The sequence below is a fragment of the Netta rufina genome (assembly GCF_964035555.1).
Source record: "Netta rufina genome assembly, chromosome: 5".
Lineage (NCBI taxonomy): Eukaryota > Metazoa > Chordata > Aves > Anseriformes > Anatidae > Netta > Netta rufina.
Genome location: NC_140128.1, coordinates 42,100,924 through 42,121,384, shown reverse-complemented (window position 1 = coordinate 42,121,384; position 20,461 = coordinate 42,100,924). Strand labels below are relative to the sequence as shown.

General features: G+C 53.2%; 1 protein-coding gene across 2 annotated transcripts in view; it reads left to right on the top strand.

The window, feature by feature from the left end:
• Positions 1-20,461, top strand: part of LOC311209626 (uncharacterized protein) — a 75,663-nt gene that overhangs the window by 33,936 nt on the left and 21,266 nt on the right. The window contains exons 1-5 of one of the 2 annotated variants that reach the window (XM_084287085.1): positions 1,541-1,761; positions 12,694-12,978; positions 18,649-18,722; positions 19,154-19,239; positions 20,172-20,211. In XM_084287085.1, the coding sequence (XP_084143211.1) occupies positions 18,657-18,722; positions 19,154-19,239; positions 20,172-20,211 (192 nt within the window). In that variant the 5' untranslated portion in view covers positions 1,541-1,761; positions 12,694-12,978; positions 18,649-18,656. Of the gene's footprint in view, positions 1-1,540; positions 1,762-12,693; positions 12,979-18,648; positions 18,723-19,153; positions 19,240-20,171; positions 20,212-20,461 lie in introns of those variants that run through there. The other variant, XM_084287086.1, reaches the window with a different exon arrangement.

The window sequence follows — 20,461 nt, the reverse complement described above, 5'->3', positions numbered from 1 at the left end:
CCAGGTTCAAGTTGTGCATGCTGTGGTCCCTGGGCCTGGAGGGCAGCACTTCTGCCGCGGTGCTTCTCCCAAAGACTAAGGAGTTAATTTCCTACGTGCTGGCTAAGTAGAGCTGCAGTCCTCGGTTACAGCTCGCCCTGAGGGAAGGACAGATGGGACTTGGTTGCCTTTGGCAGCTGCTGGCAGTCCCGTCTGCTTCCCATGTGCTGGCAGCCCAAGGAGGGTAGGCACAGCGTGTGCTTCCTCTTGTCCGGTGGCTTGTCACCGGAGATGCAGAAGAGGTCATTAGTGCACTGCCAGAGGCTGGCATAACTACATAGACGCAGGGAATGAATCCTTAAAAAAATTGGGCTGCAGCAATTAAGGCATCCGCAGAATAACTTGTGTCCTTGTGCTGCTCTGGAGCTCAGTGGGGCTGCATGATGGCTCGCTGCATGACGAGAGCCTGCCGATGGAGCTGTGCTGCTGCCACGTGGAGCAGGTGGCAGCCTCCGATGGTCCCGCAGGACTGTAGGATGATCCTGCAGGTGGAGAAATCCGTGGAGACCACTGCTGGCTGACTTGTAACGTGCACAAGCTCCTCATTTTGGTTCCGGAGCACGGGGAGCTCTGCTCCCCGAGGCTGGTGCAAGACTAAAAGCGAAGTGCTACGAACCGCCACGACTTCCACTCTGAAAACACCATAAAAGGCTGTGTCCTTAGGAGCTGGGCATGGGAGCGTTCCCACCCACATTGCTGCAGCATGAGTCACTTGGCTATCGCAACGCTCCTGGTGTGGATGCCCGGCTGAAGATGCAGCGAGGAGCGGAGGGAGGAAGGGGAACTGCTCCGCAGCGCTGCCGGGGTGATGGAGAGCTACGAAGAAGAGGAAGGCACGCACGCTTGCATAAACTCGGCTGAACTGCTGGCTGGTTTTGCTTTCGTTAGTATTTTTTGAGAGCTTCCAGAAAGTGCTGCTTGCTGGTGACGTGAAACTGAAGTGTTTGCAGCAGGGGGCCTCTGAGTGAGCAGAGAACCCCAGCTTGCTTTTAGGAAGCACAGCAACTGCCACGTGAATGTGAAGCTGGAGAACCTCTCCGTGTGAAAGTATGTTTTATCCCCCATCTTTAAACTTTTAGCTTAGTTCTTTTCTCTCTTTCATCTTCATCCTTCTTTTCCCCATGCCGGTGCAGGAATAGGCCAAGCTGCTTTTTGACAGGCAGAGTCCACGAAGAGCTCCCTTAATATATCCATACCTGCGCCTCTTCTCCCACACGCAGGTACTGGGGAGTAAATCTGGATTTGTTTTGGTTTCTTTCCCGAGACGCCACCCACCTGCCCCGGCCCCGAGATGGGGCGGTTATTGTTTTTCCCTTTTCCTTCCTTCCGCCTGACGAAGCCTTGGCTATCGGGGCTTACCGGATTCGGTCTGTCAGTGGGAAATCCTATAAAAAGCTTCCTTTATTTAGACGCCAGCCCAGTGATGACATCATGTGGGCAAGTTCTCCAAGCCTGGCCGGGCTGCCTGCGCAGAGGAAGAGGTAGCGGCCGTGGAGCTGCATGCTTGCGAGGACGTCTCCGTGGACCTGCTGGGTGGCCTGAGAGTGGGGTCCTGCACCAGAACCGGGGTCCCCGTCTCCTAAATTGAGCACCAAGAGGTCCTACAGCAGGTGGTGTGGGTCGCTCTCATCTCACCCTGGTCTCTGGCTGGCACATCTCCTGAAGGAAGCTTTTAAAGGCCGTGAAACCCTAGCCATGGTTGTACTGCTCACCGCTTTTCAGGTTAGTCCTTCAATGTGCTCTTGGGCTGCTGTGGGCAGCAGCCACCCAGGCTCTGCTCCTGAGTGTCTCCTTGCTGGCCTTGAGGCAAAAAGGGCAGGTTTACAGATGCGTGTCCCAAAGCAGGGAAACAAGGTGCTTGTCTGGAAACGTGGCAGTGGGCAGGCAAACCCACGTGTCCCAGCTTGAAGGCAGGCGTGGACATCTCGTGGGTGCACGGTGTGGCTTGGGGCAGAGGGAACGGGCAAGGTTGGACACCAAAGGTGGCAGATTTTTAGCTTTATTTTTTTTGGCATTGTAATGAGAGTTTTGAAATGTGAAGGGTTAGGGTTAGCAGTAGGTTACTACCGTTTTTTTTTCTGCCATCACTTGTTTCTCATCCTTCTGCAAAACAAGTGGCTTCTTTCCTCCATGTGCCTACCTTTAAAGCTGCTTTTCTGTCCTTCCTCTGCACAGTACATGTGATGTTCACAGGTAAGAACTTGACCTAAACAAGGCCTCCAGGCAGAGGTTACCACTGGGCTTCATTTACATCTCTGGACGAAAAAGCATCCTTGTGCGTGCTGGCTTTGTTTCAGTATTGCTGTATGGTGGAACAGACTTCTCCTCACCTGCCTGCAGGAATTCCCAGGTATTTCTTCAAGCCAGAGACCATTTCAGTGTTGGAATGGTACAGAACTCCCACTTGTGATGCACTCAGCTGGCATCACAATTATTCTACTCGCCCTGGTAGTTTTGCAAACCTGAGAGTCTGATTTACATAGCTTCTTGTTTTGTTTTTTGTAAGGACTAAGTGTAGTCTTTACATTCCCTGGTCTGTTCTGCTATGGCAGGTGCTGCTTTTCGGTGTGTGCTGCCTTTTGAGCGGCTCTGGCATTGATGCCTAGATGTGTTTTCAAAAGGGCCTTTGGGGTGCAGGTGGGGTGTGCTCGGAGCCCCTGGGATTTCTGCGTGGGGGGTATGATAAAGCCACCAGCCAGGACTACTCGGCTCTGAAGGGATAGGGTTGACGCTGTGGTGTTAAAAATATTCCTTAAAGTGTCAGAAAAAAGTGCTTGTTATTCAGGCAGTGTATCTGAGGCATAGCACCGTAGGGCCCTGTGAAACAAGTGGAGCTGACGAGCAGTTGCAGAGGGCCACGTGCAGCGTTTGCTAACAAATGCCTGTCACTGTGAGCACGCTGTGCCTGGTGGGCATGGCACCACCCACACCTTCCTGGGGTAACGCTCATGGAGAGGAGCGCCGTGTGGCTCTCGGTGTCCCCTAAACCTGAGTGGCCACCTCAGGGCTGGGGATATTTGGGGCAGCAGGCTGAGCCACCAGTTCAGTCTGCCCATAATGAAGGTTTCCCAGTGCCCTGTCAGCCCCAGGCTCTTGGTCAGCCGATTCCAAACCCGCATGAACCCGTGCCTGCGCTGCACTGCTGCCTGTCAGTGTGATCTTCTTCCCATCTTCTCCAACTCGATACCCTGAGCTATAAAAATAATAATAAAAATAAATCTGTGTGGCACAAGTGTTCTGCACCTCAGTATGGATGACTAGGATGCTTTGCTGTCTTTAGAAAGTTATTTTGCAACATTAGGTCATGTTCGTAGAAAATTCTGGGCTCCCGGGTCTCTGCCCTCCAGTATGAGAGAGAGGCCTCTTCTCGCAGATAACCACTGACAGGACCAGAGGGAACGGCCTCAAGTTGCACCAGGGGAGGTTCAGGTTGGCAGTGAGCAGACATTTCTGCTCAGAAAGAGCAGTCAGGCACTGGGGCGGGTTGCCCAGGGAGGTGGTGGAGTCACCGTCCCTGGGGGTGTTCAAGGAAAGGTTGGGCCTGGTGCTTGGGGACATGGTGTAGTGGGTGACATGGGTGGTAGGGGGATGGTTGGACCAGGTGATCTTGGAGGTTTTCTCCAACCCGATGATTCTGCTGGAAATGGCCCAACGCAGGTGGCCAAGGGCCTGGAGCTCCCCTCCTGTGAGGAGGGGCTGGGAGAGCTGGGCCTGCTTGGCATGGGGACGAGGCCGCTCGGGGGGGGTCATCGGTGGCCCTCAGGACCTGAGGGGACGGAGCCAGGCTCCTGTCAGTGGTACCCAGAGGCAGCGGGCCCAAAGTGGGACATGAGAGGTTCCCTGGAAACCCCCGGCAGCACGGCTGTGTGCGGGGGCTGGAGCCTGGCACAGGCTGCCCAGAGGCTGTGGGGGCTCCTTGGGGATCTCCAAAAGCCGCCTGGGCACCCTGCTCTGGGTGGGCCCAGAGCTCCCTTCCCACCGCAGCCATGCTGTGGTTGTGTGAAAATACAGATCTACGGGTGCCAGATTTAGATGGTGTCTTACCATTAGATTGCATAGAAAATGAGATCTTAGAGGCAGCAAAAGAAGTTTGTTTTTTTTCTAAGGTGCCTTTGTTGTGTTCCCTGGTAAGAAAATCCAGCGTTCACAATACTGCCTTAATTAACAAAGAAACGAGCATGTTTTTAACATTGGGAAGTAACATCTGATAATATTTGCTGTGTAGAATGGGCGTGGGGATTGGGTATTTTTAGCCGCAGCTATTCAAGTTGTTTTGTTATGACCTTCTCTCCATACCCTTTTGTAACATTTTCTTGTAAGTATTTGTAGTTGTTGCTTTTTTCAGCCAAAGACGTGTTGCTGGGGGGAGAAGAGGGTGTAGCAGCCTGTTTCTGGTAGGGGTGTGTGTCCGGTGCTAGATTCTTGGTGTCGAACAGGGTACGGTTTTAGCATAGGGTGCATCTTGGATGCTCTCAAGGGACCTTTCTCAAGGCAGAGGGTTGGCTGCAACAATTGTAAGATTGCCATTGCCTGCTTCTTAAAAGCAGTTCAGGCTCTGACTTGTGAGCTCTCAGCCTTTCTCAACAAGCTGAGTTTGGACAAGAAGTGTACGAGGTACTGGTCAGAGGAGCGGCGTGTTGGCAGTTGCTGTGCTGTAAGAATCCTAGAGGAAGTAGGGCGCAATGAACGACAATCTAAATTTCAGGTGTCTGCAACGCTCTGGTCTACAGCTGACTGCTATAGGCTGCTTCATCCTTCTCTGTGCAGCCGAGTGGTTCAGGTCAGTGTGGCAGGCTCACTTTCCGTGCTGGCATCCCGTCTCTTGGGGACAGGACGGTCATGGCACTGTCTTGCACAGCTTTGGGTCGGGGTCCCTCCTGGCTGTAGCACCTAGCAGTTGGGCTGGAGCTGTGTCTGCCTCAGGCTGAGCCTGGGGAAGGGATGAGGATGATGTTTAAGAGGTTAATTGCTTATATCTTCTTTTTTCTCAGTGCCCAAATCAGTGATGAGGATTTTCTGCTGATGGGCAGTAAATTAAATTAAGAAACCATTCCCCGAGCCAAGACATTTTTTTTTTTGTCTGCAACAAGTGCTTTCATGCCACGGTGCATTTTTAATGACCACAAGCGTGCATGAAGCTGGGCTTAGAGCTGCTAGAAGTGGCAGCAGAGCACACTGAAGGTGTTGAGACCACACTCAGCCATTGGTCCAGCCTTGAGTCAGGAAAAAAACCCGAGTAGCTGCTCCCCAACACGCCAAGCGCGCTTTCTGCAGCTCGCTGGGGCGACAACACCATGGGCAGGTATGATCGAGGTCTTCGCTAGGTGTTAGCTTGGGCTGTGATATCTGAGTGTTTCACGTCCTCAGTAACACTCAGACTTCTGGTGCCCTTCTGGGTTTTGGGACCTTAAACATGATACCCTGGTTGCTTTAAAAAAATATATTAAAAATAAAAAGTGACTGTGCGTGTTAATGCATTCAGTGCTTTTTCGGGAGCTGTAAGCTTGGCACCAGGGCCTAAGTTTTCATGTGACACCCGTGTTTAATTCTGAATCGCTCGCTGGCAGCATCGCGGTGGGCTCAGTGCATTTCTATGGTTGCTGAGTAAAAGCCCAGCGGCAGCGGAGGCTTCACCCTGGTGGTTTTGGGGCGAGGTATGGTGATAAGGGGTCTGGCAGGAAGGAAGCACAGCGCATGGTAAAGAACAGAGAAGCTGACCTTGCGTGGGCAGAATCATGTCTGGAAATGGTCTCTTGCAGCAAGTCTGAGGGTTTGGTGCCTGATGGTGCATGTGGTCCTGCTGGGATGGGCGGGCAGCACGGGCTGTACCAGCCGAGAGCCACCTTGGTCCCAAATCCCCCACGGCTGCTGTTATCTGGGAGGGGATTCAGGCTGGGATTCTACCGCCAGCCCTCACCGAACGAGGAGGGAGGGGAGAAACAATCTGGAAAAGCAAATATTTTTGCGCTCGTGTTGAGCAACAGCGTGTGCTTTTGTTTTCTGTCAATGGAAGGAAGTGGGAGAAACGTGTCACAGCTTTAGTGCATCACAGGCTTCGCTGCTGCAAAAGACATTGAGCACAGAGGATCAGAGATCAGGATCCAGGGCGTAATGCCTGTAAGGAAAAGATGCCTGGAGCAGCACTTGGGAAAGGCGCTGCTGGTGTTCAGCTGCAGCCGGGCTTCTGTCAGAAGCAGGTGCTGAAGGAAAAAGAGTAGAAATAGAGAGAATCTGAGCTGAAGCAGGGTGTTTGCCTTTGGTTGTTTGAAACGTGAGCATCTCTCATGGCTGCTTTGCAGGCTAGTGGTGGAAAAGCTGTCCTGTGCGTTGCACAAGTGCTGTGGCTTTCATCACCATGCTGAGTAACGCACTGCTGCCTGCACTGCTGTGCTGCCACAGGTGCCTGCACGTATGGTGCTCTGCCAAGTGGTTCCTGGGCACTCCTGGGGCTGCCGGGGTGGAGCACGGGCTTTGGGATGCTCTGTGGGATGGGGGCAGGAGGTGCAAAGCCTGAACGCTGCCACGCAGCTTCCTGCAGCCCTGTGGCTCTGGGCTGAGGCCCCTGCGGTGCTGCTGGGCTGGCGTGGGCTGGGCCTGGTGCTTGTGTGCCCTCCCGGCTGGGGCTTGGGGTATTTCTGCTCCTGGGCTGAGCGACAGGGGCGTCTGCGAGCAGGGAGCTGCGGTGAGAATCCAAGGCCTGGCACGCATGGGGACGGGTGAGAGCCCGTGGCACTCGCAACTGCTACAAATAGGCAGCGGTGCAGAGCAGTCTGCAACAGTGAACTTTGATCTTGTAGAGATCAAAGAATTGGGAAAGTTTGTGCATGAAACAGCGACAAGAAACCAGTGTTTAACACCTTTTTTGGAGCGCTTCCTTCCTTGATCCTGATGTGAGCAAAAGCTGACGTGGGTACAGGAAAAATGAAGGCTGCTCCGGCCTGTCAACAGCTGATTTGTGTAGTCGAGGAGTTTTATTTAGCTTGCTTGCTGCTGCTGGGGAGCAGTCGTGGTGTCAAGGTGCTGGGTGCAAGCAGACGAGCTCCTCCTGTCCTGTACTTAGCCAGGACAAGGCTGCAGAGGCTGTGCTTCAGGGGCTGTGCGGGCTCCTCTGCCAGGCTGACAGCGGTGACGACAAGCAACCAGGCTCCCATTCGCTCTCTGGAAAAGTTCTTCCTGCTAGTGACTTGATGCTTGTTAAAAATAACATGCACCATCTCCATGGTTCTCTATTCTGAGGCGTTATTTCAGGGCCTGCAGTCATGTTCTGACTCTGGTGCGCATCTTGTTCTTTGTATTTGCCCCACTCTTTGCTTCAGGAAAGAATAAAAGCCATTTCTTTGCTCCTTTCCTTACCGAACCCCCCCCGCTGTGCTCAGCTGCGTGTTTCTTGACAACTTGCCTTTTCAGAGCAATCGTGTAGAGTGCCAAGTCCAGCTGCTCTTCAGGTAGGATGCGTTCAGCTCTCCTACGTTCAGATCATGGAGTATAAAGATGCCCATTCCCCAAACTCCAGTGGAAAATTGTCATCCTGGTTCTTTGTAGCAATTAACCAAGTTAACAGACGTGCTTTAAGTGAAGCGTCTAACTGTTGCTTCTCCCAGGTGAATGTTAGGTGCACTAATTTTTAAAGTGCTTTGTCAAGTTCAGATCCCAACTCCTTTTTCTTCAGCTGAACACATCTTCAGACGAGTCAGACTGCGTCTGCTTTTTGCTGTCCTTTTGAAACCCCAGGTGATGCCTGATTTGGCTTCATTTGCTCCCAGGGGAGAACACCACATGGACAAAAAGACTGCAATTCGGGACAAAAGCAACAAAAAGCAATTTCAGGACAGCCTTGCCCTAGCCAGTGCTGGGAGCTTCTTGCACTTCCTTCACGCTGTCAGGGCAGGGCCCTGCTGCTGTCTTACAACTTATGGATTCCTGCGTGTTTTCCGTGGGCCAGATTTTTAAGTTTTCTCTAATAGAAACGCCACGGAGCTAAATTGCCAGAAGTGACAGGGAAACGGCTGTGTCCCCAGGTGCTGTGGAACTTGGGCGAGGTGCTGGCAAAATTCCCAGTGCTTCCTGACGGCTCTGCCCGTGGATGCCTGCCTGCGGGTTGTCCTCGGCCCCCCTCCTGCTGGGCACAGGACCAGGCGCTGAGCTCATGGGTAGGGCTCTTTCCCCAGAAACCAGGGTGAATTCCTGCCCCGTCCCGCTGCTGTGATCGTCACGGGAGGTTTCAAAACCAAGCATGGGGGAGAAGCCGGGCTGGCGAGCCTGAGCTGCTGGTTCCTGCTGGCTTGGGATGGCCTGCGAGGAGAGGTAGGGGGTGGGGGGGGGGGGGCTTGTGTCGTGGCTTGGTTGTGTGTGCCATGGATTGGTGAAGAAATGCAGAACATGGAATAGCTTGGTTGGAAGGGAGCTACAGAGATCCTCGTGTCCAGCTGCTAAGCGTAGGGTAGGAAGGAGGTAAGGTTTGGGGCATTTCATCCTTGTAAAGGGTGCTTGGATGTGCTGCTCCAATCCCATATGAATCTCCACCACTGCTCAGTGTCCCCCAGCAAGCACTGGGAGTGCTCCCTCACGTCCTGGCCCAGCGGAGTGCTGTCAGTCCCTGGCTCTTGCAGTTGTCCCTGTCCCCACCAAGTGTCCCCTGCAGACCTCTCTGCAGCAGCGCGGTCTGAACCACCTTTGCCGAGCCCTTCAAGGATGATTAAAAGCTAGTTAGGAAATAATTAGGAAGTACCCAGGGAGCAGTGGCACCCCAGAGCAGCGATGGGGCTGTGCTTGGTGCTGTGGCCTCAGCCCCTGGCTTGGGGAGCCCTGGTTCAGCTGCTGCTGATCGCCTGAGGCTGGAGCCCTGCGGTGCACGCAGCGGGGTTTTGCTTATGGCTGGAGTTTGCATCCTCTTCCACACTTACCAGCCCACCTGTATGCCTGCTCATCGCTCCCCCGAGCACCGTTTTGTTGCATTTAACTCATGTTGCAGTAACGTTTTTGACTTCTGAACATCAGCAGCCCTCCCTTTGCCGTGGCTGCAGAGCCGCGTGGCTGCCCCTCGTTGCGTGGGCTCAGCGGATCCATTTTTAGCGCCAGCCCTGCGCTCTGTGTCGACCCTGGTGAAGTGCTAACAGCCCTGTGAATCACAAGTAGTACTTTGGAGCCCTGACCAAATCACCCAGATGTTGATTTCAACACCATAAAAAAAAATAAGGCTTTATTTTTACATCGACTCCTAAGCTGGTGAGCTGCCTCTAACAGCATGTCCTACCCCATCCCCGCTGTTTCGTAAGCTCGAGGCTGCTGCTAGTACTGCGTGTGCCGTGAGTCTGCCCCTCCAGTTGGATTTTATAAACATGTTTTCCACAAAGGGAAGAGGGGAGGCTTCTTGTGTGGATGCTTTCCTCCAAGGGAACATAACCATTGCGTTTTCTTGTTTATCTGAAATGGTGCTTTTGCACAAAATAGCAGAAATTCCTGCGAGCTTTCAGTTCGGGTAATTTTAGGAATTATCAACAGAAAGGAAGGGAAAGGTTATGTTGTAATTAAAAAAAGATTGCTTTAGTGCTCCTTAAAATGCTGTGTGTCCCAATGCTGCACTGCAAAGTCGTAAAAGATCGTAGAGCTTGGGAAGGCGTTTTCCCAGTGCTGGATCAGACACTTCTTGTTTCCCTGGGGTTTTCTGTTGCTTGGTGTGATTGCTTGGGGCTTCAGTAGTAGAAAGTTAACAACAGTTGGCACTTTAGTGTCTGGAGATGCTGTTTGAAGGTGGTGGAAGTCCAAGGAACTGGCAGCATCGTGGTCACGGAGCGTCCTGGCACGGGCTGCCACATACAGATGGGTTCGGAGGCTGTGCCACCTGCTCAAACCCATTAGGCTGCTTGAAGAAATGAGGGCAGCACTGGGAGAACCTCACTTAAAATCCTGATTTTCCTAGGGGCACGGGCATTGGTCTGGGTCACGGTAACAGCTCAAGCCACTTCTCCTAAAAGCGGAGCGCAGCCAGGGGCTTTGGCAAGGGGTGGGAGACCCCCGCAGTCGGCGCAGTCTGTCTGTAACTGAGCTGAGCTGACTGCAACTTAGGAACCATCGGCCTCAGCGCCTATTTTGGGCGACTTTTCCATAGGCGAGCTGTACCACACTGTTAGTGGATTTTTCATTTCCTACCTATTTATCCTATTTGTCCCAGTGCCTCGACATAATGGGACGTTTGTTATTTCCTTGTTCATGTCTCACGGTCCCTCTGTGCCAAGGAGAGCACGGGCTGCTGGCAGCGCGGTCACTGGCTTCTGTGTGCTGCTTGTTCCCGTATCCCTCGCTAAGGACCCTCTCCAGCTCTCGTGGTGCCAAGGGGAAATCTGAACTGTTGGCCAGGCCGCGGGCCCTTGTCCTTCACATCAGACGAGCCTGTGGTCTGGCAGATCCTTCCCAGAGCATCTGAGGGCCACTATTCCCCTGTTCAGCGGGGTTGAAGCGTTGTCTCGCCGCCCAGCCTGGATTCTCGCTCAGCACTCGCAGTGCAGCCGCCTCCGGGTCGTTTTTATCCCGGTGCTGGATCTCCCTTTGGAGTTTGCCTGGCTGGCTGCTGAGGTCCAGCCACGCTTCCGTGCTTGGAAGCAGCGCTTGGGTTTGTCCTGCCTGCTCCACAACGGAGTGGAGAGCGATCATCGCCGTGTCTTCCCGTGGCTTGCTGCTAAACAAATGTAAGCTGCTCTTCCAGCCTGAAGCAACCAGAAGGAGTCAGTTCTTGAACTCTGTGTTTATCCTGTTCCTTTCCAGCACCGTGCATCATCCAAAAGAGTTTTGTTTTTTTTTTCCGTCTTTCTCGCCTTTTTATAGACACTGGAATGGAGGAAGGGGGGAACGCGGAGTAGAGAGAAAATAAGTCTTCAATTCCCAAAGCAGCATGTGGACTTTTGCACTTCCCAGTTTACTTCTCTCTTTTTTTTTTTTTTTCTTTTCTTTTTTTTTTTAGTGAGGTCAAGGAGAAATCATTTAAATAGTGAAGCTTAACAACAACAACAACAAAAACCATAATTCATTCATCTTCCTTTATTGTCGTCTGCAGAAGATGAGTTCCTAGCAGAAAGAGCCTAAAGCAAATGTTTAGATTTTTTTGTTGTTTTAAAATTGTTTTTTTATTCCCTGTGAGGTCTAAAAATAGAAGCTGCCGAGGAATTGTTTGCAGACCTGCAGTTCTGCTTGAGGGCTTCAGCTCACATCTGAAGCTGTGGCTTTTGGCATCACAGTGGTTGCTCTTTGCAGAAGCACCGAAGCCGCTCTGCTGTAGTGCGAGCAGGGAGGAGCTGCTGTCAGAGCCTCCTCACCAGCCCTCCTTCTCCTCCCTGCTTCTCCCCTCCTGCCTCAGCCCAGGTCAGAAAGCCTCCACCTGAGCCCCAGGGCACGCCACGGTGAATTTGCCTGAAAATGAGAGCGAAACGTAAGTGCTGGGAGCACGAGGAGGACGGTGGGGAGGAGGCTGAGGTTGCACTTGCTGCCACGCAGGGTGTTAGCCCTGAGGGGGGTGGATAGCGTGGAAACGCAGCCTCACCTTTAAGTGTTTCTGTAAGGAAAAGGCTTGGCCCGTATGTTTGCGTCTCACCGCGTGCCGTAGTCTGGTGATACTTGCAGCAAAGTGTCGTCCTCATGCCCACAGCTTTCCATTGTGCTTTGCAAACCCGATGTAAATTGGGGGGACGGAGGAAAATGTGAGCAATTTGCATTACAATGAGTGCAAGGATGTTATGGGGTACTCAAGGACAACGTATAGGTACCATAGTCTGTGCTACAGGTTACTCAGTGCTCACGGTGTCCGCCTCAGCAAGGAACACGTGGGAAGCCTTCTGCCCCTGGGGGCTCTGAGGCGCTGTGCTGGGGGGTGGTGGCACAGGAACAGGAGGGAAAGTGCATCACGAGTGCTCCGGGGTGAGGCCGGGTGGGACCATGCTGCCGAAGCAGTTTCTCAGGGTGGAATTGAGCCGTGCTTCCCCTGGCGGGCACACACGCGTGGTTCCCCGCTTGTTTCTAACAGCAGCATCACACATTGGAGCCAAGTCTCCTGTCACACTTGTGCAACCAGGGCGTTACTTCTGTGGGCTGCTTGAGGTGAGAATTAAAAATTTGTTTGAGAGAGGAAAATCCCCTCCCCAGACCATCCTGGCGCAGCAGAGGCGATGTTGGAGCTGTGGCCGCAGGACTCCGTAGGCTGATCTGCTGCAGGACATCAGCTTTGTCCTGGGAAGGCTTCTCACCAGCTGAAACACCGCTCGGCTTCGGCATCCAAAGCCACGGGATGTGCTCACGGCCCTCAAAGTCACTTGCACAACGTGCACGTGCCCACACGTCGCAGAGCACAGGCAGATAGCCTTTGTGTCTTTGTTTTCCCTTTGTCGCTGCTAAAATTTGGAAGGAATGCCAGTTCTTGAGGCTGTCACGACAGCTCCACGTTGGGCACCGTCTTTTGAATTGCTGTTAGCTGCTTGGATGTGTTGGGTAGAAACTGAACGTGCTGGGACGGAGCTCAGCCAGCCCCGGCTCTCCAGGCCCGGGGTAGGGCACAGAGCATCCTCTGCTGGCTGTGCCTCAGGCAGCCTGTCTGCTGGTGCAAAATTATCGTGGGCTCTGAGGAGTGCCGGGGACAGAAAGCTCACCGACTCCTTGCTTCCTTCGTAGTGACTTCGTGGGAAGAGCGAGCCCGCGTGTGGAGAGCCTCCCGGCCTGCCTCTTCTCCCAGCTGCTGGCGCTGAGCTGCGGCACCGCGGGGCCGCCAAGGACAGAGCTGCAGTGAGCGGGGGGCCTGAGCCAGGCCCAGGGACCCGGCGTGCCCCGGGATTTGTTGCGCCCCACGGCGGAGACGTCGGCTCCGGGTGAGGAAGGCTCGCGGCCGGTTAGATGCCCGAAGGGGAGAGCACAGCTCCGGCTGAACGGATGCATCTCGGCACCTGATAGCAGGCTCAGGTAAGGGCGTGCTGCTGGGCACCGGGTCACGTTGCCACGCCTGTTCTGTAACATGTCTGCCATGCAAAATCTGTAGGTAGTCATTTCCAAGGACCCTTGGGACAGTTGAAACATTAACCCTGCAGTTCAGCTGGTTTAGTGCTCCTTATGCTATTTAAGACAAAAAAGCACGTCTGCGTACTCTTGGGTTTGTCGTAGTCAAGGAAATAAACATGCACATGGGATCTGCTGGATGTTGGTTCGTTCTGCCTGCTAGCAATTTAATTCCTGAAGCTGTTATTCACTCTGTCAGTGGAGGTCTGATTTCCTTTCCTGCAGCCCGTCTGTAGCCGAGCGCCACTTTTGGAGTGAGTATCAAAGCCAGGGGCTGAGGCTGCCTAAAACCATGGGTAGGGGACCGGGACGGTTTGTTTGGGTTGAAATCTCTAGCGAAACCACCAGGCGGCTGTGACTGGAGGTCCTACAGCTCGACATCCGCTGTTGTCACCATCAGTTGTTGAGCAGAGAGAGGGACCTGGGTCCTGCCAAGTGAGGATGTCAGGGTGCAGCCCGGAGCGTGCCGAGCCGCCCCAGCCAGGGAGAGCTGTGGGCTCCTGCTGCTTGCCCCCTCTGTGCCTACAGCTGGCTGCGAGTGCTCTGAAGCACACTGAGTCTGTCCGTGGGCTTGAATAAACCCTCCTGGGGGATTTGTAGCGCTCTGTAGCCTGTTTCTTCTGAGCTGCTCCTCCACAGGGCTGTGGGGCAGCCCTGCAGGGCTGCACTCGAGTGCCAGCACTGCTTGTGGCCGCTGTGCCCGGGGCATTGCGGCCTGGGGACACCGGGGGCTCAGCTCTGGGAGGTGTCCTGGGACAAACAGCTGGAGCTCAGCTCCTCTAGGCACGTTCCCCGCAGGGAAATGGCAGGGCCTGGCTCGTACCGGAGGCAGCTAAAGGTTTAAAGTAGCTAAAGTGTGCTTTTAAAATAGAAGGCGAAACAGGAACAGAGGCGTGCTTAGTTTCGATGGCGGTGGATGTGGTCGCCAGTATGTACCTTGGTGACTTTATTCCACGGTAGCTTCAGTCTGATGCAAGCTAGCACATTATTTAAGCACAGTGTGGCAACACTTGCTTGATTCACAACGTTTTTTCCCCGTATGGCAGTCTGTAGAGGTTATTTGGGCACATTCAGGGCTCCAACACACCTTTAACCCAAACTCATTTCTTCTTCAGGGCAATAGTTATCAGTGTCTTGCTGCTCAGAGAGGCAGCCAGCCTTAAAATCCCCGTCCTCATGGGCTCGGGTGCAGCTGGGCAGCGCTGAATTGCACTTCTGCAACAGCTGCAGCAAACGTGGAGGCTCTGAGAGCTTTGCCCTGGGGTGTGCTGAGGAGGGGTGCAGGCGGCTGGGATGGCTCCGCTTGGGGAGGGACCTGGAGATTTTGCAATTTGGCTGCGTGCCTGTGTCGTGCTTGCCTTTAATTTGCTGTAACTGGTGGGCGCAGCGCAGACAGAGAAGAAACCAAAACACAGAGGCTGTAATCTCGAGCGCGCTGAGTGGCTGCTTCCCTGCAGGATGAAATATTGGCAAATTGCTTTGCAGAACATCCGCAAGTCCGGTCCAGCGGTGAGAATGTGATGCTGTGCTTACTGAAAAGGGGATTTACTGGCATGTTCCCTCAAAAGCCCTCATGCCAGGTTATTACAGACCTACTGTCCAGCAGAAGGGTGAGGGCAACGGTGAGCACAGCCCGCACTGGTGCAGCACAGCAGTTTAAAATCTGCACGTCTGTAAAAAGCTGGTATTTTCCTTGTAAGAAGGCTGAGAGAAAACTGAAAAGTCAGTAGCTGTGGCTCAGGAGGGGTTTGGCTGCTGGGAGGCTGAAGAGCAAGAGCTGAGGTGACAGGGCTCGCTATCCTAAAAGCCAGCTTCCCTCAGGCCAGTTTGTTTGGTGCTGCCCTACAGCAGCGCCATGGAGGTTCAAGGGCTACTTTAAAGGCAAGGAATGCAGAGCATGGATTCAGGTACCCCACTTTCCCTAAGTATTTACTGTTACGTATGATAACGATTTTATGGGACAAAAAAAAATAATAATTAAATCTGTGACTTCTTAGGGAGTAAACTTGACTTAAAGATGAGTGTTTGCACACAGTCGTGGATGTTTGCTGACGCCTTCATGCTGCTGCCAACACTTGAAATCCCACACGGTGAATTAGTATCAGGAAAGTTGTTCTCATCTAGGGAAAACCTCGATGTTTTGTGAAGAGTTTGCATTTGCTCACGGCTAGGTAGGTATTCGGTGTGGGCAGGCAGTACCGCGCATTTTCACGGAGCATCCTTTTTGCTTGCTGTTACTGGGGTTAGTTCTTCATCCCTTAAAGCGTAAACCGGGAGCTGCACATTTTGTGGGCGATGGCAGACTGTGGGTTTTTTCTTCTACTCATTATTTTTAAAAGGAACTACTTGGGAACTCTGTTTGTTAGTTAAATTCCGTGGCTTGAGGCTTTGTTGCTCGTATCACAGCAGAATCATCTAATACCCAAACTGTTGATGCATTCTTACCGTTCCTGTTCATGGCTGCTCCGCAATGTGGGATTGTCACCAAAAAAATAAAAAATAAAAGGAAAATACAGTGCCCACAGGAGAAAACTGGGCAGCTGGAGAGAGCCACTGGAGTTGTGTATTTAGGGGAAAAAAAGAAGTCCTAAGCCTGGTGCATGTGAGCGGAGAAGCGAGATAAGTACGGGCTGGAGCTGATTGAACCTGTGTTGTTGGTTGGGGTTTGGAGCCAGGCAGCCAGCTCTTACCCCAGTGCCATTTCTGTGATGTGAGGGCATTTTCTATGTTTGTTCTGGTTTCCTTCAAACGAAGCAGTCACTGCTGGCTCTTCCATGGAGATTTCGGGGGGTGGCAGCTGGCCTTGTCCACCAGCACCCCCTGTGCTGGCTGCACGAATGGGCAGCCAAGCAAAAGCGAGCACAGCTCTGCCTTGCCCCGTTGCCATCAACCTTCTCGTCTGCCTTGGAGTTGTCTTCTAAATTTGGGTTGTCGAGCAGCAGAAAGAACCAGCACGCGTGTTCCAGGCAGGAGATGCAAAACGGGCTACTTTGCATTAGTCTGGGGCTCCTGGGAGGCTTTCACGTAGGCTGAGGACAAAAGAAATGTGGTCTTGCTGCGTTCTTCTGCTGTGGGAACCCTCCGTTGTCACCAAGTAGCTCTTCCTCTGGTTATTCTCTTACAGCATGAGGTTAGAGACAGAATAATTTCCACTTCGTAAACACCTTGCATGTTTAATTTGACACAGTTTATTTTTCCCTCCGGCCTGCAGAAGGTTTGTATTTTTAGCAGCACCTGAAGGGTCTCATTTCTTCAGCCTCATAACAATTGGAAAATGATGTAAGGAGGGGTCAGGAAAGCAAATTTGCCTCTGATTAAACTTCTCAGAAGAAAGCCACAGGAAGGAGAAGATGAAGATATGTTAGAGGACACAGTGAGGCTGCCACTCAGACCTTGCGTCGTGAAAAAACGAAGCCACAACTAACACGCATTAAGCAAAAGCCAGGGGAGCAATTTAAGTAAGATCCGTGGCTCCGAAGAGTAGAACAACGTGCAGTTTAATGTATTTGTCCTTGCTCTGTTCTGGCTGGGGAGTGAATAACGGGGAAATTCCCTTCCTGCTGCGAATTGAAAGAGTTTGCTCTTTGAAGAGCCTCAGCCAGCTCAGTCCTACACCCAGAGGGGACTGAGGTGCTTCCTCAGGGGAGGTCAGGGCAGCTCCAGGGTTCCTGCTCATTTGCAGTGACAGCTTAGAGTGAACAAGCGGGATTTGCTTTGGGGTTGTAGAGGTGAGCTGGTCTGTCTTCATTTCAGAAAGCAGCAATCTTTCCTACTTGCCTTCCCTCTTACTTATAGCGCTTCTGACATTGAGTGGCCAATTCAAACGTTGCTCATCAGCCTCAATGCTGTCCATTGGTCCCTGGGTGTCCTCAAATTAACGTGGGCAAATAGAAAAGGATGTTTTTAACTGATCTGCTCAGTAAAAATGAGGTGGGTAGGGCTTTTCTTCCGACCCTGCAGCTGGTTAGGATTCACTATGTGCTGTTTTCCCATAACAGATCCCACATGAAGCTCCGTGCTTCAAGCCCTACGAGAGATCTCTGGACTGTGTTATTAAAGCCGTTCAGCTTTCAGATGTTCTGGGTAAATCACTGGATGATTCATTGTGTGGCAGCGGGGGAAATAGTTTAAGGTTGTGGTGGCTCTTAACAGTTTTTTCCCCAGCCCTGCCAAATCTTTTTACAGCAGGCAAAGTCTCCTCGGAGCAGGCAGAAGCAGCCTGGATTTCTAACAAACTATTCGAAGAGGTTTTGTCCTCATATGCGTTCAGAAATGGCCAAACTCTGAGCAATTTGTAAAACCCCGTTAGAGCTGAGTTCCCTCCCTCCTCTTGAAACGCAAACTTCCCATCTGGGACCTGTGGAGACGTGGCCACGCAGGCGGTAACGCGACGTGACTGCCCGCTGCTTGTCCCCCCGCTGCGAGCAGGGTTCACGCCTCACGGCAGAAACATGGGGAGCACTTGAAAAAAATAATAATAAGGGATAAGAACTGAGCGCTGCGGGAAGGGGAGCACGGGGAAGCTACCAGCAGATGGAAAGCTCCGGGGCTGGCTGGAGTTTGCCTGGTTACAAAGTGGTTGGGAACGTGCTCCGTGGGCTGGGGGTGTCCCCCGTGGGCTGGGGGTGTCCCCGCTGCCTCCTCCCTGCCCGGGGACAGGGTAGCTCCTGGAGCCTGAAGGTGTGGGTGGCATTGCTTGCAGCGTTCTGGCACCTTGCCTGCTCGGGGAGGTGACGTGGCCGTCTTGGCTGGGCCGTTCACGGCGCTGCGTGCAGTGGGGCAGCTCCCGAGCTCTTACAAGAGGAGGAGGATGAGGTGGAGCTGCTCTTGCATTCTCCTCCAGGCTCAGCTTTGGTCAGCGGGAGGATGCTCCCGTGGGCCTGTACAAGGAGATGTGTTTGACGACTGAGCCCCACGTCGATCACAAAGCAGGTGAGGGCTCTGTGCTCACCTCGCTGCCCCGTTGCCCTTCTCGTAGGGATGTGTGTGGGTGCTGATGGCCCAGAGGCCGGTTTATCGTGTGCACACATCACCCAGCACAGGCAAACATTTCTCCTTTTAGCGCTGCCTTTGATGTTGAGTCAGCCTTCAGATGCCCCTACCGCTCTGGTGGCTTCACACCCAGGGCTGAGGGCAAGAGCTGGGCGTTTTGCTCTCATCCCAGCTGGCGTGCGACCGCGTGGCACGGGGGCTCTGCGGTAAGCACGGCTGGCTCCCACATCTCCATTGTAAAAATTTTAAAAGCTTGGTGCCTTTCCTACAGGCACGTGTGCGCCTGGAACAAAGGCGCAGCGGCTTATCCTCCAGCCGGCTTTGCAGACAAAGCTCCCACTTGCTCAAATTCAGTTGCTCCCCGTGCGGAGCGAGGAGCTGGCAGGCGTGCTGGGTGCATGCAAGCTCCACGCATGCTTTGTACGGAGGGTTTTCAATCTCAGCCTAATTTTAGCTTTGGGATAGGGCTGGAAGCTGAAGTTGTCAGCAAAGCTTTTTCTTATTAGCACTTGCCTAAAATATTTCCCATGCTGTGTACACATTTACTTATCTCCCCTCTTTTTTTTTTTTCCCTCTGCCTTACAGCTTCTGACATGAAGAAAGACATAGACACTTTAATAACCCAGGAAAAAGCAGAGATCGTCGCCAAGTATGAGAAGGTACCAAGCTCGTCCTTTTCCCCAGCAATAAGGCTGCAGCTATTGAATCGGGTGGTCAAGCAGGGGTGACCAAAGCATCTCCACCATAACCAGTCTCTCCCTGCCCGCACATCCCCTCTCACATTGTCCCCAGACTTCCTCGTGGATCCCATCCTCTGGCTCAGGCCATAGTTTGAAAGGTGCTGGGCTTCCAGTGCTTTGGTGCCCCCTAAAACCAGGCTGCCCCGTGCCCATCAGCACCGAGGTACACCCCCATGAAGCTGAGTGGTGCAGATTTTTCTCATGTTTGCGTTGTGTTTCCCTCCTTAGAGCAGGTTTTAGTCTCCGGGCCTGTTGCTCTGTGCTCGCGTTGGGGCTGGGGGGAGCGGGGTGTGGGCACCGGGGTATTCCTGCTGCTGGGGGTGGCTCACGGGCATCCCTTCTGCTCCCAGGGCAGGCAGGAGGGAGCCGAGATTGACCCATGGGAAGATGCCGACTTCACGCTCTACAAAGTCACCGACCGCTTTGGGTTCCTGCAGTAAGTCCTGCGCTCCTCTCCTGCCCTCCCAGCGCTTGCTCCTGCGGGGTGCCCTGGCTCCGGGCTGCTCTGTGCCTTGGCTCCAGCAGCCCCAGATGCCGGAGGAGAGGCTGGGGGCATCTCCTCCCTCAGCCACCCTGGGGGGGAAACACGCTGCTTTGAGTCTGCTGCAAGGCAACGTTCAGAGCCCTCCAAAACTGCCTCAAAATGCTCATGGGGACCTTCATGAGCGAAACAGAACAAAAGGTTTTGAGATAACCACTCAGTAGGAAAGGTATTTTTTTATTATTTTTTTTAAAGGCAGGGGGTGTCAGGATGTCCTGATGTCCTTTTCCTTGCAGTCCTCTTTGGGGAAGAGTGGTTTCCCATCACCTGGTATCAGGAGCTTCAGGCTGCTGCTCACGCACCTCCTTGGAGGCCTGTGGCATTTGTTTGAAGGAGATCATCCTGTGTTCGCCCCTGCTGCTGCAGGCCATGTAGGAAGAGAAGAGACGAGATATCTGATCATTCTTCCTTCCCTGAGGAAATCCTTGCTCTAAGCAGGGCACAAAGGGATTAAATGCACACCATTTGGCTGGGGAGAACATCTAAAGAGCGACTTTTCTTTCAGATGTACAACAAAAGTAAGAGCAGTGTCTGTTCTGGCTGCAGCAGGGGGGATTCAAAGCACTTGCTGTTCAAAATTCCCCTGCTTTTTTTAATGGATGCCCAAGTGTGCACAGGGTTTCCAGCAGTATCCGTGCTTGATATCCCCCCAGCAGCTCCCACGGAGTTTTGGCTGGTGCCTTGGGCGGGCTGTGGCCCAGAGGGGCAGCTGCAGGACAGGCATCAAGCCCTGGAGCCGCGTGGCTCCCTGCAGAGGGACCCGCAGCATGCTGTGCTCTTTGCCCTGCTTGCCCCCGGGCTAACCTTGTCACCCCTTGCTTTTCCAGCGAGCAGGAGCTGCCGACCCGCACCGCCTTGGAGGAGAAGGTGAGAGCTGTCGGCTTTGCTGATGTGGTTCTCAGATCCTTGTCAGCCTGCTTTTAGGGAAACGAATGTGCAAGTGAGAGTGCAACAAGCGGGGGGGGGGACTGTGCGTGCTGCAGCTCCAGGACTGCTTGTTGGAGCTTTTATTTGTAGTGTCAGGCACCTCTTTTCCTCCATGCTGCAGTGAAATCTCACACTTTGAAGCACATTTTGCACATTTTTTCCTCCTGGGAAAAGCTTCCCTCAATTGGGC